This window comes from Lepus europaeus, chromosome 6 (genome assembly GCF_033115175.1).
Source record: "Lepus europaeus isolate LE1 chromosome 6, mLepTim1.pri, whole genome shotgun sequence".
Taxonomy (NCBI): Eukaryota; Metazoa; Chordata; class Mammalia; order Lagomorpha; family Leporidae; genus Lepus; species Lepus europaeus.
The window spans coordinates 74,283,070-74,301,159 of record NC_084832.1 but is presented as its reverse complement, the minus strand read 5'-3'; the positions used below and the strand labels follow the sequence as shown (position 1 = coordinate 74,301,159).

Here is an 18,090-nt window from a genome sequence, read left to right as displayed (position 1 = left end):
CTACCCTTGACACCATAAACTAGCTCACTGTTCACAGCAAATCATACCCAAGATTCTTTGCAGATTCATGCCTAGACCTAAGGCTGCAGAGGACCTGGACCCCATTTCCTCCTGCTCCTACTTGCTCCAGTTTAAATTTCAACCATGCCTTGCCCATTTTCCCCACCCTAACAGGTAATAACAGCAGTGGTGTCCATGTCCCCTGACCTCCTTTGCCTTTCCTCAAACACATGCACATGCACCTGCTTCAGCAATGCTTCGTATTGTATCCTTCTGCCTAGAACACTCCTTCCCCAGATATCGGACGGTGTCTGCTTCACTTTCCCAGAAAGGCCTTCTGCTGTGGACTGAATGTGACTCCCGAAATTCATTCGTTGAAGCCTCAACCCAGATATAGGAGCTGAGACTTTTAGGAGGAGATTAAGGCATGAAGGTAGAGAACTCACACACAGTGTTCCATAAAAGAGGAGGCTTTTTGCCCTCCTTCCGCTGAGTTGAGGATACAACCTGAAGACAACAGCAACCTGGAAAACAGACCTCATCAGAAATCAGCTGCACTGGCACCCCACCCTTGGACTTCCAGCCTCCAGAAGAGTTAGAAATAAAATAAAATAAAATAAAATAAACAAAGTTTTTGGATGAAGCCACCCAGTTTATAGTATTCTGTTTTAGTAGCTCATACTGCCCAAGAACCTTATCTGACTATTGGATCCCTTTCATTTTCCAGCTCCTTTTCATCTTTTTTTCTTCATACGATGCTACTCTTAACACTTACCTATTGTGCATGGACTTATTATTATCTATCTCTGCTACCTGAAGCTTAGTGAGGGCACGGATTTTGTCTGTTGTGTTCATTGAATCTCCAGGAGCTGGGACAGTGTTTGGCATTGAAGATGCTTAATAAGTATCCTTTGAACAAATCGAATGAATGAGACCCTTGACATCCCCATGAAAGCAAAGTCACATGATTTGGGAGATTAGTTTTTAAAAGCTGATTTTTTTCCCTCTAGCTTTATAATTATTTTTAAAAGTGGTGAGAAGGGAACTTTCATCTTAAACAGATGGCAAATAAATGTTTAAATTTCAACTAAGGCTTATCCATTTTCCCCACCCTAACAAGTAATAGCAACAGCAATGTTCGCTTCCTTTAACTGTAAAATGAGAATTTCCAATTGCACCTTAGAAGGAGGCTGGAGAGTGGGAATGGGTTATCGTGCTTAAACCCACAGAGCTGACAGGTGTGCCAGACACCTGGGGGTGGGGTCCTGGCAGCGCAGGCAGGACTTGGGGTCACTGGAGGTGAACTCAGCACTTAGGAGGAAGCACACAGATGTTTTCCACATCCCTTGGTTAGAAAGTCCTTCCTTTCATGTGTCACTGAGTCAGCGGGTTGGGCTACCAAGAAACAGGTACAAGATCCACTTTGTGGGAAAGGCTTTGTTCTTGATGGCAAGTAAGGTACCATCAGTTCCCTCAAAAAGCCTGCCACCTGGGAGACAAAGTTCAGAAATGGACATTTCACATCCGAGTGGATAGCCAAGTACACAATCACCTGTAATCCAAGAATAACCTGGTGTAGCTTCGAGTTAGGCTCTAATCTAAAATGTATTCCTAAGAAGATAAGTGGCCCAGAACAGGTTAATTTGATCTCTCTGAGGTCATATCAGCATCTCTAAAAGAAATGGCTCTGACAAGATGACTTACAAGGCTTCTGTGTACTCTCACAGGTGGTTCTCTAAGTGAAAAGAAAGAGGAGAGAATGTTGGCTTGATTAGGAGAGAACCCAGACAAGTATCATACTTTTACCACCATCAATCAGTTCACCCTTTGGAATTTTGCTAGGCAGGATTCACAAAATATGTAAAGAGACATTCTTCTATTTTTTCAACTACTAAGTTATTTTATCATGTGTTTTATACAGCAGGAGGTGAAGATTTTTCTTAAAAATTGAGACAGGTTCAGCTTTGTGGTGCAGTGGTTAAGCCACTGCCTGTGATGTCAGTATCCTATATAGGACTGCAGGTTCGAATCCTGGCTGCTCTGCCTCTGATTCAGCTCCCTGCTAATGTGGCTGGGAAAGCAGCAGAAGATGGCCCAAGTGCTTGGGTTCTTACCACTCATGTTGGGGATCTGGATGGAGCACTGGGCTCCTGGCTTTGACCTGGATCAGCTCCAGATGTTTCCCTCATTTGAGAGAGTGAACCAACAGTAGAAGATTCGCTCTGCCACTCTGCCTAATAAATAAATAAATAAATAAATAAGTCTTTTTAAAACTGTAAGAGTTTCTCTATTCTGGTAGTTTTTTAGTGGTTTTTAAAAAATTTATTTATTTGAAAGGCAGAGTTACAGAGAGTAGGGGAAGGTGTGTGTGTGTGTGTCTGTGAGAGAGAGAGAGAGAGAGAGAGAGAGAGAGATCGAGGATCTTCTATCCACTGGTTCACTCCCCAAATGGCCACAATGGCCAGGATGGGCCAGGCCAAAGCCAGGAATCAAGATCTTCTTCCAGGTCTCACATGTGGATACAGGGGCCCAAGCACTTGTACTATCTTCCACTGCTTTCCCAGGGTGCATTATCAGGGAGCTAGATCAGAAGTGGAACAGCCAAGACTTGAACTAGTGGCTATATGGGATGCAGGGGTTGCACACAGCCTCTTAACACACTACACCACAAAGCTGGCCCCTCTATTCTGATAGAAAAGGAATCTTTCCAGTGAGGCAACAAACAGACTGGGTCCTCAGGAGTGAACAGAAAGGCAGGAACTTGACGCCAAAGGAAAGCGCACCCTGCACTTCAGTACCTGTGCTGACTCAGCCAAGTCACTTCACTTAACTCCTCATTAAAACAGAGTGATGAGTGCAGCTTCGGTGTCCTAGAAGGATGGCATTCAGAAAAGCATTGAGTGTGGGACCTGGCAGAGAGCAGGCTCTTAGTAAAGGAAGACTTAGCCAATGTGACGTTATGAGACTAGACGCTGTTCAGTTTTATTGTTCTCCTCAAAGACAGATGGGTGTAGCGGCAACATAAAACACTGGCAGATACATACTGAGAGTCCCTGGTAACAAACGATGGGCTTTATTGCTCCCTCTCCTCATTTCCTTTTCTAAATAAGTACACTAAGTGAAACCTGCGCCCAGGAAATAGCTTTAACGCTTTTAATAGAAGTTGCTTATGAATTAATCTATTATGGACATTATAAATAAATATTTAATTGAGGAATAGCTTAATTAAGAAATTTCCAAAACAAGGACCTGAAAGTCATACCAAGAAGTGTATCTTGTCCCAATGTCCTATTATACATCAGCACCACAATATTCTGAAAAAACTAATTAAAACATTTGCTTCAATAAATGTAATAACTAAAACACAATCATTATCACTCAGCAAACACCAGGGGTTATGTTGGTGCCTTACTCCATAATGATGCTGCCAGAATCAATGAACAGTAAAGTAAAACAAATACACTTTCTCTACTGGAGGTTCACCTTCCTGGAGATGAAGGGGCACAGAGGATGTAAACTGCAAATTGAAAATGTTCAAGGGAGGGCTACCAAGGAACCTTCTAGATCCAACATTCTCTGACTTGTTTCTGTGATGTTTTTTATCTTACTGTGATAACATCAAAGTCATCAATGAAGGTGAATTCTCAAAGCGAGGCACGATTCTACAAAGGGCTAGCTAGCTTCCCCAGAGTGCACAGCAAGCTACATCATTCATGAGACCCACTGCAAAATGAAAACATAGGCCTTCTGTTCAACAATTCCTAAGGATTTCAAGATGGCAACTGCATAGCATTAAGCTCAGAGCCCTTGGTGACTGCACAGGCAGCATGGTTCTGCAGCAAGTCCTCTATGACTGGGGTACAGGAACTATTGGGATTTTAGAGGCATTTGTAGGCCCTGGACTCCCAACTTGGCCTCTCCTTCTTCTTTCTCCAATTATGGCAGATCCAGGACCAACAACAGAAGGTACAGCAATAATTTGCTGCTGTTAATCTAAGCCAGGCATCTAATGCCACATGGGAAGTAACCCTGGCAGGTTTTCTGGGGCACACTTCCAGCTCCCTGGCCTTTCCTTCATCCCACATCCCACAAAATCCACACAGAAAGAGACCTAAAAGTCTTAAGACACTTAGGTTTCTTTTAGATACAGTCTAGTTTTATGGACTCATTGATATTTAGATCTGAATGGGACCTTAGCGATTATGTGCCCCAACTTGTCTCATTTTTTTTTTTTCTTTTTGACAGGCAGAGTGGACAGTGAGAGAGAGAGACAGAGAGAAAGGTCTTCCTTTGCCGTTGGTTCACCCTCCAATGGCCGCCGCGGCTGGTGGGCTGCGGCCAGCGCACCGCGCCGATCCTATGGCAGGAGCCAGGTGCTTATCCTGGTCTCCTATGGGGTGCAGGGCCCAAGCACTTGGGCCATCCTCCACTGTACTCCCTGGCCACAGCAGAGAGCTGGCCTGGAAGAGGGGCAACCGGGACAGAATCCGGTGCCCCGACCGGGACTAGAACCTGCTGTGCCGGCGCCGCTAGGCGGAGGATTAGCCTAGTGAGCTGCGGTGCCGGCTCATTTTTTTTAAATTAGACTACCATCAAATTTCATTTAGGCCAAGGACATCTGAATGAATTCTTAGTTGCATAAATCTAAAGCTGATGGTGATTTTGATGAACAAGTCATAACTGATTATCTTTCAGAAGGACAAAATGTTAGCGTAATGAATGATTCATGTTGTGGCACTAACCGATCTGTACCAGATGCTGTCAACCATGATAACAATATAGTTAGCATTTGATTTTTTAAAAATCCCAATCAGGGAAAAGAGAGTGAGGTAAATGTCTTAGCACTTTAAATCTCTGGAAATGGGATCTAAAATAGTTGCATAAAATATGGGAATGAGGCAGAAGAACCCAGAAGTGAAGGGAATGGGAGGTTTAATGTTGTAGGTAAAAGGATCTCCCCTATCAGGAACACATGTCCCCTGCTTCTCCATTCCACATTTATATATACAGTTGTCTTTCAATATTCCTTGAGCATTGGTTCCAGAACTGTCTCAAATAACCAAATCTGCAAATGCTTTATATATAAAATGTTCCCATGCACATGTCTCCTATACTTTAAAGCATCTCTAGATTACCTATAATACCTTATGTAAATAGCTATTATACTGTATTGGTTAGGAAATAGTGACAAAAATAGTTTGCACATTTTCAGTACAATTAAAAATTTTTCAATCTTTGGTTGGTTGAATACATGAATGCAGAACCCAAACATGCTGAACTGATGTGTATAGAAGGCCAACTGTATTTTTTCCCAAATCAACTCTTACATAGTGCTTTTTTTTTTTTTTTTTTTTTTTTGACAGGCAGAGTGGACAGTGAGAGAGAGAGACAGAGAGAAAGGTCTTCCTTTTTGCCGTTGGTTCACCCCGCAATGGCCACTGTGGCCGGCGCACCGTGCTGATCTGAAGCCAGGAGCCAGGTGTCTCTCCTGGTCTCCCATGTGGGTGCAGGGCCCAAACACTTGGGCCATTCTCCACTGCCTTCCCGGGCCACAGCAGAGAGCTGGACTGGAAGAGACGCAACCGGGACAGAATCCGGCACTCCAAATAGGACTAGAACCCAGGGTGCTGGCGCCGCAAGTGAAAGATTAGCCAAGCGAGCCGTGGCGCCAGCCATCCTACATAGTGCTTTGCAAATATTAATTCATTTATTCTTCATAATGGCCCTCTAGACAAGTGCTATGCTAACCTCCTTTTTAAGATGATGAAACTAAAAACATTCAAATTCATTTTCTTGCCCAAGGCCATGCTGCTTATGTGGTAGAGGCAGGATTCAAACTCATGTAGTTTTGGCATCAGTGGCTGCTCTGAATTACGATAGCATGACAGGATCCTGGGTAATCTTCCATTGCATCACAACACCTCACCCTGACTACACCTCCCACCACATGGTTGCATACATGTAGTTAAACCTCATGCATTTAAGACTCTGGGCAATCAATGCTTGTAGCACTGTAGCCAGGGTTATGGTAAATATTTAGATCTACATTATGACTTAACCTACACTAATTTCACAAATGTTAATCACTCCTTATACAGTTGTGATTTTATATGTATGATATATAAGCTTCAATTCCCAGAAAGCTTCAATTCCTTTCCCAGCTTAACAATGCCACTCTAAATGGATAAGAGAATACTTTTTCGTGTGTCATTATTGTTTTAATCTGTATTTAAGAGCTAGAAATCAAACACTTTGCACATAACTTCTTTCTTTCTGGAAAGAATAAAATAGCCTATAGGATCATAGTTTGAATATGTAAACTTTTCATTTTAACAATTGCTCCTCTGTGTGTCTATTGCTTAGGAGTATTTTTTTAGCACTAAAAGGAAGATAGGACTCATTTTCAAGGCTATGGAGGCAATTCCTTGTGGCTAGGAAAGGTAAAATCCATCACTGTTCTTTAATGAATATAATAACTCAGCAACAGGGAAGTGAAGGAAGCACTATCTTCCCATCTTTGTGATGCCATAGTGTCAACCCATGCATTCTTATGAAGGAGCAGATTAGTTTATATTAATTTATATTATAATTTATATTATTAAGTTTATATTAATTTATATTTTGTACATTTTCCAGGTATTCAGACATTTGCACTTTAAGGTTGTTATCTGTCATCGTGAATACAAATGTCTTTCAAAAGTTCACGGAAAAATGAAGTGAAAAGATAAAGCTATTTTGATGCAAAAAGCATTTCAAAATCTATATATGTATTTTCCATGAGCTTCTTGAAATTTCTTGATACACATGGATTTCAAACTTTTTGCGCCAAAATAACCTTATCGTTGAATTTCATTTCCCTGCAAACTTTGCGAAGTACCCTTATATTAAGCTTCAGTAGAAAAACTTTTAAAATCCTTCATGGAACCTGAAAATGTTTCTACTTTATCCAGATGGAGAGAAGAAAAAAAGTACATTATTGGACTCTCCAATTGAATATCATTGCTGGTACACGTATTAATCTTTATGGAGTTGTGCAATTGTCTCTATTCATTTAATCTCCTGGATGGGAAAGAGGAAGGAGTATTCAACAAATGCAATATGCCATGATGAAATATAAATAATGTATGCTCTATTGTATAAAAATAATAGGACCGTAAGATTCTGAAACTTCCATTTTGGATAAAAATATTACAAAGGAAATAGACTGCCTGAGAATTTAAGATGCCTTGACACAGCAGATTTTCAAATACAATATTGTGTAGTCATGGCACATTCTATCCGTCCTTTTGCAATTTCTGGAAGCTTGCTCTATTTCTGGTCAAAGAGATGAGTTAAGTGATTTTAGCAGCATAATAAAATTTATGTGCTTTGCCAGGATATAGCCACAGTACAGAATTAATATCCTGCACTACTGTCTCAACATGCTTTGACAAGGATGCATTTCATGGCTCAATAAATACTTATTGACTAACTACAAACATGACAAAAATGTTTGTCCTTCAACTCGACTGTTTTGGACTAAACATTCAAGGGCTCTGAAAAAAAAAAAAAAAAGGCCAGGAATGCTGTAATACTTTTCAAACCACTTTTGTTTTCATTTTGCAATATCACTAAACTTGCACAATGGCAGGATAGAAATATGCTGTTGGATAAACCCCCAGAAAATTACAAGGTCTCCAGGAAAATTGTTCTTTATGTTATTTTGTTCAATATAAAAATTAGAAAGCACAAAGGAGTAGATATTAATTTCATGAGAAATGCAGTGCATGGATAAAAGATCTATAATTCACAGAAAATCAAATCAAGTGGCCTGAAGGAATTTCAGCCAACTAGCTGGGCTCAGATCTCTTATTCAGAGCAACCACCAACAGCAAATGAACATGGTCTTTCTTTGTTCCAATTCCTGGAGAAACCATGTTGCCTCCAAGGGTTATGCTTAGTTTAAATTATCCTCCTTACAGGGGCCAGTGTTGTGGCACAGTGGGCTAGGCCACCACTTCTGATATCAGCATCCCACATCCACCTTAGAGTGCTGGTTTGAGTCTTGGCTACTTCACATCCTGTCTAGCTTTCTGCTAATTCGCCTGGGAAGGCAGCAAATGATGACACAAGTACTTTGGCCCCTGCCACCCATGTGGGAGACCCAAATGGAGTTCCTGGCTCCTGGCTTCATCCTGGCGTAGACCTAACTGTTACTGCAATTTGGGCAGTGAAACAGCAGATGGAAGATATCTCTCTTTGTATTGCTCTGCCTTTCAAATAAATAACTAAATCTTTAAAAAAATTATTGTCCATACAAACACAAAAATTTATGAAATTGGCTGTTTTTCCTTGAGATTTTTTTAAAGACTTATTTATTTATTTTGAAAGTTAGCTACAGAGAGAAAGAGAGGGAGAAACAGGGAGAGAGGTCTTCCATCTGCTGGTTTACTCCCCAGGTGCCTGCAATTGTCAGAGCTGGGTCAGGCCAAAGCCAGCAGCAAGTAGCTTCATCTGGGTCTCCCACATGGGTGGCAGGGGCTCAAACCCTTGGACCATCTTCTACTGCTTTTTCCAGGCCATTAGCAAAGAGCTAGATAGGAAATGGAGAAGCGGGGACATGAACTGACACCCATATGGGATGCCAGCATTGCAGGTGGCGGCCTTACCCATTATGTCACAACGCTTGACCCCTTCCCCTTAGAAGTTTCAACTCAACCAATTTTAGTGTGGGCAAAATATACTGATAACGGTCAGTAATCATATGCAATGTTGGGTAAATCAATGTCCAGAACCTTTCCTCTGGGGCAAACTTTTCTTGATGAGACTTTTTCTGAGTACTATGACACTGGTCAAGTCACCTAACACAAAGTTCTGACCCCAGTATATGTGGACCTAACAAGTTATTGCAACTAGAGAAGTATTCATATCAAAAATTTTTTGATTAACTATATGCATACATGTAATTAACTATATAATTTAATATGTATATATTTATGCATGTAAGGAGCAACCTTGCTTTCTAATGTTACTTAAAATTTTCCATTTTGCCTTTGCCATACAATTTTTAAATTAAAAGGATTTTATTAGTGAGAAATAAATGTTTATGATTTGTCTACACTCATCACCAGTTCTGTCCCCAAATGAGTAAATCTATCACAAAGTATTATTCGGTATAGCACTACTCTGGTAGCTGAATTAAGGAGCAGTGTGGCAATCTTTCTAATTCCCAGAAATGTAGCATATGTATGTGTGTATTTATATGTAAACGTTGTACTCTAAATGAAAGATGTTCTACTACTTGGTCTTTGGCCTCTCCCCTTTGTCCTTTGTCTTCATAAGTAGTCTCTTCCAGTTCCAAGGTTTATAGAGTAGTCAAATTTGTGCCTCTGTCTTTGACGTTCCTTCTTAACAACCACTTGCAAATTTAACTCCTTGACACTTATTTTTTGATATAATTCTATACAGATATTTACATATATTTGATTTTGCCATTCCAAAGCTAATGCGGTCAACAGAGAACTCTTCACTCTTCCTCTTTGCTGTGTAAAGCTGTCTGTTTGTATCTATTTTACCTGGTAGCTTTGGGATCTGCAAGGAGGGAAGGCCTACACTTCCGGGAATGGAAAGTCCTTGTCAAGGTCCCTGCGGGTGCCTAAAGGTCAACCAATGTGGATCAGACCCGCCGCAACCTTTAACCCCCATGCTCTGAATCTATAAAAGGGGCCCTCCCAATCTCTAACAGGAGACTTCCCCAGTCCCGGCTCTGTTGGGACCAGGAACCTCGCCCAGGAGCGGAATCCCAATAAAAGCCTGTGAATCAGCAGACTCATAGAATGGCAAATGCCCAAAACAGCACTCCTGCCTCAGAATCAACCCTTGGGACATTCGGATCTGGCTAAAAGGTCCATGAGAGTCTCACAGGCATGGAAAGCCATGACATGGTGGCAAAAAACAATCTAAATGAAAGACCCTGGTGACCAAGACCCCAGCAGAAGGAACAGGCCATCAAGGAGAGAGGCACCTTTCTCTGAAGGGAGGAAGGAACCTCCACTGTGACACGGCCTTGACTAAACAAGTTCAGAATCGGTGAACTCAAGGGACTTCCATAGCCTAGACAGCTCATAGCAAGAGTCTCGGATGATTGCTGACGTCATAAATAAGAGTGCCAATTGTTAAATCAACAACGGGAGTCACTGGGTACATGCTCCCCACATAGGATCTCTGTCCTTAATGTGTTTTACTATGAAACTTAAAAACACTACTAGTCGAACAATACCCTATACCTTGTGTGGTTGTGTGAGTGCAGACTGTTGAAATCCTTGCTTAGTATATACTAAGTTAATCTTCAGTATATGAAGGTAATTGAAAATGAAACTCGATAAAGGGCGGGATGGGAGAGGGAGAGGGGAGGGCCACGGGAGGGAGGGAGGTTGGGGGGAAGCCACAACAATACAAAAGTTGCACTTTGTAAATTCACATTTATGAAATAAAAAATTTTAAAAAAAAGATGTCAATAAGAAAAAAAAAAAGCCTGTGAATTAATTGATTCGTCTGCCTGGGAAGATTTGTTACACGCTGGACACCTTGCATTACCCAGTATCCACCATTTATCCACTCATATTCCAAACCTAGAAGTCCCTCTCCCTCATCTCCAATGATCAATCTGTCAGCAGTTGTTTCTACTTCCAAAACATACTCTAAACCTGACCTTCCCTCTCCATCTCCACGACGATCACCCTAGTCCATGTCTTGGTATCTCACCCGAAACCACTCAGGTAGTAATTTATTCAGATCTCATGACTCTTCTGTTTAAAGTTTTTTGTTCCTTTTAAAATTTTTAATTTACTTATGTATTTATTTAAATTATTTGATAGGCAGAGAGACAAAGGGTCACAGAAGGTGAGAAAGAGAAAGACAGAAGCAGATTTCCCATTCTTTGGTTCACTCCCCAAAAGACCACAAGTCCTGGAGCTGGGACTCACTGCAGGTTTCCCAAGTGGATGGCAGGGACCCAATCACGTAAAGCATAACCTGCTGCTTCCCAGGATCAGCATTAGCAATAAGCTAGAATCTGAGTGGAGCTAGGACTTGAATCCAGGAACTCCTACATGGGATCTGGACACTCCAAGCAGCACCTTAACCACTATGTCGAAGGCCTATCCCTAGTCTTTTGCTCATATCCCAAGTAGAACAGAATCCAGACTTCCTGCCTTGCAATACAGGCCGATCTGATCTTACAGCATGACCCTGGTGATGCATCAGACATGATCTCCACCATCTTCCACCACGATTTTCACTATTCCTCAGGCAGCACTGACCTTTTGTTTTTTCTGTCCCTATAACACGACAAGATCACTTTGACCTCATTTAAGCAAAACTGTTATCAGGGGCTTAGAATACAGGTTGAATATCTCTTACCTGAAATGTTTAGGACCCAAAGGGTTTTGGATTCCACATTTTTTGGATTTGGGAATATTTGCATACATCTAATGAGTTATCTTGGGGATCAAAGTCTAAACATGAAATCCATTTATGTTTCATGCATAGCTTATACACAGAGTATGATGGTACTTTAAAAAAATTATGTATGTATTTATTTGAAAGGTGTGGGTGGGGGAGGGGGAGAGAGAAAGGAAGAGGAGGAGAGAAAAATACTGCCCTCTCCCGAATCTAGGCACTTCTGCCCTCAATATCCAGGACTGGGTCAGGCCAAAGCTGGGAGCTGGGAATCCAATCCAGGTCTTCCATGTGGGTGGCCAAGACTGAACTACTTGAGCTATTGCCTGTTGCTGCCTTCCAGGATCTGTATTAGTAGGAAGCTGGAATTGAGAGTGGAGACAGGACTCAAACCCAGACACTCAACTATGGAATGCAGGAATCCCAACTGGTGACTTAACAACTAGGCCAAGTAGCTATTCCTAGGTAATATTTTTAGTAATTTGTACATAAAACAAAGATTGCATATCACAGCTGACATTTTTCACTTACAGATGCTGCATAAACTCTGTGTTATAAAGCTACATTTTTACTTCAAGCAGTCACTTGAGGTCAGGTGTGGCATTCTCCAACTGTAGAGTCATGTCAGCACTCAAAAAGTCTTGCATTTTGGAGCATTTCAGATTTTTCCAGATTTTCACATTAGGAAGGCTCAACCTGTTTAGCCGTGCGTTAGACTCAGAATTCTCCAGGTCATTATGTAGTAATTTATCCAAGTCAGTGGTTCTCAACCCAGACTATACAGTGGGATTTTCCTGGTCTCCTACAAGAGTGCAGGGGCCCAAACACTTGGGCCATCTTCCACTGCATTCCCAGACCATAAGTAGAGTTGGATCAGAAGAGGAGCAGCCAGGATAGGAACTGACGCCTTATATGAAAGCCTAACCTACTATGCCACAGTGTCAGCCCTTAAGATTACCTTTTAATTTCATTTTTCCACTAACTTTTTGAACTACCCTTGTGACACACTCTCCTTCTCTGATTTTAATTGTATATTTACACAATTTCAATTTGTCAACTGTTGATATAGATCAAAACTCAATGAAGTCCCACTTCAAGAGAGGTTTTTGAAACAATAACAAAAACCTAATAGAATAGGATGGCCTATTCTTCATAGTAAGGTAGTGATAAAAAGAATATAAAATACATGAAAAGGTTCAGCTAGTATCATCCTGTACTTTTGATATCATGGAACACATTTAGATTTTAATAAGGAAATTTTATGGCCCATGCTTTATTCTTGATCTTGCTTTGCATGAAAGGCTCAATTTCATGTTTACATCATATCACAGGATGCTACTGTTGACTTCTAGAATCAATGAGACTGTTTTAACATGGCAAGAACTCACTAAAATTTGGTGGAATTAATGTTTCTAGTGAAACTCAAACTTTCCAGTGTTTTAAGTCAGTATATTCTTGGCAGCAATATAACTTCCTGTGTCTCAGAGAAATGATTTAAAATGAGCCTATAAAAGAGATCAAAAGACTTAGACATCAATTAGTTTCACAAGCTACCTAAATATTGTTATGTGAGTACAAAGGAATCAAACATATGGATTAAATTTCCATTAAAATAGAATAGGGGATTAAAACAAAGGAACAGAAAGGTTTAGAAAAGTCATTTAGATTTTCTCAGACCGACCTCAACAGTTGAAAAGTAGTTCAAGTTGTTTACCAACACCAAAAGCTAAGGCATATGCCTCTACTCAGAAAATTTAATGATGCTGTAAAAATTGAGAATTTTCACCAGCAGTCGCTGATTAGGGAACTGGGAGAAAGCAAAAGAAGCTGTCATTCACCCTCCTTGAAGAAACCTGCTGGGGATTTACAATAGCATCATGTTCTTGCAGGCCTCACAATGGTGGTGGGTGAGGTGAACCACACAGGTCTCCCTCAAGCTAGATATATGACTGTCTGCTTCACATCTCTGTTAGCCCATACACTAACCAGCCCAATGAGATGACAGGGGGACAAGCTATTTTAGGTGCAGAGGATTACCCTTGTCACTCCAGGGGTGAGAAAAGAGTAATGTTTCCAGCTCTTCCTGTTATTCTGTTTTCCTCTAAATGCAAACCAAACGACAGGGAGTCTCAGGAAGAATTTGGGGATCCACGTGTCTCCCCAAAGACTAGGGAGAGGACAGTGAGGTATAATAGGAAATGGACACAGACGGCGGCCATTGGCTTCTGATGATCTGAATTTGAATCCTGTTTTGACTACTAACCAACCTAGTCATTTTGGAAATAAACAGCAATACCACCATGATTGAAAAATTGAGATGACAGGTGAGCAAAACTCTTGCTGACCCCTACAGGATTAGAATCTTAGGAAAACAAGAAGCATTGGCAAAAATGCTACAATCCAGTGGGAAGTCAGCAGCTGCCACAGAATTAGAAACCCAAAAAGGGTTCCAAATATCAGTTCTTTTTTTTTTAAACAATGACCCTATTTTGTAATTTTGCAATTAAGTGAATACATCTGAGCACCATTTACATCTTGTCCTCCCATTGGTTTCCTTATTTATGTCATTGTGACCCATGCCAAGAAAAGCTGTTTCCTGTTGCACATGATCTTCCCCTTGCCCATTGTGGACTCACAGCACTATGGCTTCTACAGTTCTCCTTCACAAAAAGAAGTTAGAGGGAGCTAGAAGAAGAATTTTCTTTGTTGAGATGTAGAAAACCAAAGGGGAGAATCAATTACCTTCAGAACTCTCTAAGAAACAAGCATGAGTTTTTAAAAACACTTTGAATGTTGTTTCATGGACTAGTGTAGTAAGAAGAAAATGTTAGTCTGATAAAGAAGACCCAGCACAAAACTTTTATCTGATGGGAAAAGACAAAACAAAAACAAAAAGACAGTGGCTTCGTAGGATCTCTGGGCAGGGCAGATGCCTCCTGGGAACACATTCATGCAGTTGGTCCTTCTGATATTCTCAGCTGAACCATATAAAGAACACTTTGACAAGTGAAGAACACTTTCACCTCAAACTGATGCCAACATTAATAACTTAAGTATTTCAGTGTCTTGTGGCCAAAGTTCCATATTTTAGCTACCTTAGCAAGAAAACCCAAGAAAATCTATTTGCATCTGAAAGCTCCTTCATGGAGTTGGCTTGGTTGTGTGGCAAGCATCCCAGCTTGCTGGGAGCAGCAGAAGTTGAAGTCTGCTTCCCAGAGGATTGTTTGGTCCCAGTTGAATAACCTGCTGGCATCCTCTGCAAGCAGAGTGGTAAGCAGATTACGGGTAAGCAGATATTAATATTCTGATTAAACATTTTAAAACCTCATAGTGCTATTAAAAAAAAAAAAAACAATTGCACTACTCTGAGAGAACCCTCATACTTCTCATTCTGAAGCTACTTTTAGCCTTCATTTCTAAATGTGCATGGTCTTAACATCTCTACCTATAGTTTATTTCACAGATTGAAACTTTTTCCCTCTGTTGCCTTACTGTCAAGGTCTAGAACTCCCGGGAATATATGACTTTCCTGGAAACTCTCCATAGTTTTCTGTCTTTACATTACACTCCCTTCCTTCTTAGATCTCCTTTTGAAAAGGACAGGGCTGCAGTCATCTTTGGTCTCAGCTTCTATAAAAACTCAGCACGGTCTTGGCAGCCCTCCTGGAAAGACGTCTTGTTTCCTGAGGATCCATTGATTTAACAAACTTAACAAGCTTAAATAACAGAAACTATGAAAGAGACATTGGCAGGAAGCATTCTGCAGTTATGAAGCAACAGAAGTTTACCAGACCACAAAACCTTCTCCAATCCCATCCATCATGGAGATGATACAATTTAGCATGATCACAAAGAAAGCTATTAATTGTCATTAATTGAGCCCTATGATGCACATACAGGTATGTAAGCATCAACAGTCAAAACTACTGGGTGACCACAATTTATTTCTGGGTCTGGACCGAAAAGTCTGTTTATTTCTTGGGTCCTTACTAAACGGAGTCACTGTGTTGGAGGGAAAATACGGCATGAACCTTTTATGCTCACAACAGTGAGTCTTGGAATCATCCTTACTCCCTCCTTCTGATTCAGTTAGCTTGATAAAGATCTTCTGCTGAGGATGACAGACTCTCATGGCTCCTCCAGGATGCTCTCTGGCGGAGATGTGGCTGTATAGGTTTAAGGGTGGGACATCAGCAAACTCCTCGTTTTAACAAGAGCACTTTAGAAACTTCATGGAAAAGTGGAATTAAAAGATAAGTTGATCTGGGGGGAAACCACTTTGAAATCATATATATAAGGAATGTTCAAGAAGTTTGTGGAAAATACATATTATGAAAAAATTGTGCATTGATTTCAAAATTCTTGCCACCAAAGTCAACTTCATTTAATCTCATTTTCCCACAAACTTTTGTACCTTCTTATAAGGTAAATTGGGAAAAGGGGGAGGGGCCCAGAAAAAGTTAAATTTCCCACACCTCTTTGGTGTTGGCACTCTTTCCTTCTGACCAGACTTCCCATCTTCTTCTGCCCTTACGGCCATGGCCCAACGCAGGAGCCAATGCTGGGGAGGTCACAGAAGCAAGAAAGTCCAGAGCCCGGACAGTGGTCACCCGCGGTAGGGAGGTGGGCCTGTCCCACCAAGCATCATCCTGCGGCTCACACTTGGGCAAAGGAGGCCCTCAACCTTCTACTTTCCCGAGAGCTGTGCTTGAAGTTGGGCCGCCTTCCCTTGTACGATATAACGACTAACAGGACCTACAACTTCTCACCTCCCCTGCCCTCAGGGCTCTGCAAGGAGAGGGCACAGAAGTGGAGCCACAAGGTGGCAGAGAGTGGAGGGTGGAGGTACCAAAGGGGAGGCTGCCCTTCTGACCTAAGCAGGGGGCCTTGGCTCAGCGGTCACCTCCTCTCTTCCTCTGATTCCCAAAGGCACACCCTTCCTTTGAAACCCCGAAGTGAGGAGAGCCTGATCCACAGCTGGACAGGGTTGTGGACAGTTAGCTGCTTGCACCAACTCTCCACCCGTCTATTTCCAAATTCTCTCCTTCCACCCTGGAACGGCTGTTGCACATGTTCCCTGGCCTCTCCCGACTGCCCCTCCCACCCACTCGGTGGACTTGTCCGTTGTGGGAGAGGGGCAGCCCTCTCGGAGCGCCACAGAGGCTGGGCACTTCTTCACTGCGGTGGCGAAGCGGCCACCTGGAGGAAGGCGCTCCAGGTAACCTTGCCCGCACTCCCGGCACGCGTTGGGAGCCCAGCCTGGCTGTCAAGAGCGCGGGTGCGCGGGGCGCGGAGCCCACACCCGCCCGGGGGCGCGGCGAGCGGGCGGGCACTCGGGCCGCCCAGCGAGGGTGGTGCACGCAGCTTGCTCGGCCCAGCCCTGGGTCTGAAACCCGTGCCCTGGAGCCCTGGGTGGCGCGGAGCAGAGGGCTCTGGCGGGATGATCGGACCCGCACCTCCACCGTCCCCACGGGTCCCTTGAGTCCCCGGGGTCACCGACCTGCCAGCCGTCTCTCCCGGACATTTTTCCACAGCAGATCCCAGGCTCGGGCCGTGGAGTCGCGTAACTGCTCGCTGATGGATCTCCTGAGCTGCGTTTGGAAAGGTTTCCGTTTGCTGGTCATTTTAAATCGTCCTCATAACGACCATCGGGTTCGCCACCGCCTCCCCCGCGTGGCTCGGGGCTCACACTCCCGAGGATGGCAGAGGCCACACGCGGCGCTCCCGCCAGGGTCCCGGTACCGGCCGCGGGCACGACATGGGTCTGTCCCGCTCCGGGAGGCTGCGCCGCGCGCGCACGCCAGGGTGCGAGGCTGCCCTCCCTCCGCGCTCCAGTGGACTCCTTACTCCGTCCCCACTTTCTCTCCGCTCCCCTCCCCTGGGCTCGGCGCTCCCCACCCCTCCCTTCTCCCTCCCTCCCTCCTGTCGCTAGGACTGCCCAGCGCCCCGCTCTCTCCCAGCCTTCGCGCCCAGCCTGGCAGCCCGGACCCCTTGGCCCCAAGCGCGCAGCTGCCACCCCTCTCTCTCAGCCTCACTCAGGGACCAGGGGCTGCCCCATATTCCTCCAATTTCCTGGTTCTTTGTATCTTCCAGTCTCAGACACTGCCACCAACTGCAATCAAACATTTAAAATAAGCTACACAGTTAGTGCCATCATAATTCATCACAAGTCACTTAAAAAAAAAAAAAAAAAAACTACTGTTTAGCTAACATGCTTGAAGAGGCAGATAATGATTGCTGCTCTTGCGTTTTACATTCATCCTGCCTGGTTTCATCAATGAAATAATTATCTGATTGCCATCTGAAATCAAACTGCCATTGCCTAGCCACTGCATAGGAGGAAAATACATTTTTTTTTTTAAACCTACAAAGGCCAAACAGTGAGGAACTTTACATAAAACAGATGCATGTATTCTGAAAAAACATCAACATCCACTTGCAATTAAAGAAATAGGTATTAGGAGGAAAAGGAGTAAGAAAATAGGATTTTAAGATATTTTAGCAAAACATGAAGTGGGCATTTAATTACAAATTGACTCTGATTCCTGCTCTTTAAGAAATAATGGCACCTCAGGAGGTGGTGTCCAAGTCATTTTCCTGGGTTTCAACTCTTCCTTCCAAGGAGAGGGCAGTACTACCCTTGGTCTCAGG

At 42.8% G+C, this 18,090-nt stretch overlaps 1 protein-coding gene across 2 annotated transcripts in view; it reads right to left on the bottom strand.

The window, feature by feature from the left end:
• Positions 1 to 17,146, bottom strand: part of STARD13 (StAR related lipid transfer domain containing 13) — a 250,958-nt gene extending 233,812 nt beyond the window's left edge. The window contains exon 1 of one of the 2 annotated variants that reach the window (XM_062194382.1): positions 16,940 to 17,146. In XM_062194382.1, coding sequence (XP_062050366.1) covers positions 16,940 to 17,063 — 124 coding nt within the window. In that variant the 5' untranslated portion in view covers positions 17,064 to 17,146. The remainder of the gene's footprint in view (positions 1 to 16,939) is intronic. The other variant, XM_062194383.1, reaches the window with a different exon arrangement.
• Positions 17,147 to 18,090: the final 944 nt, after the last annotated feature.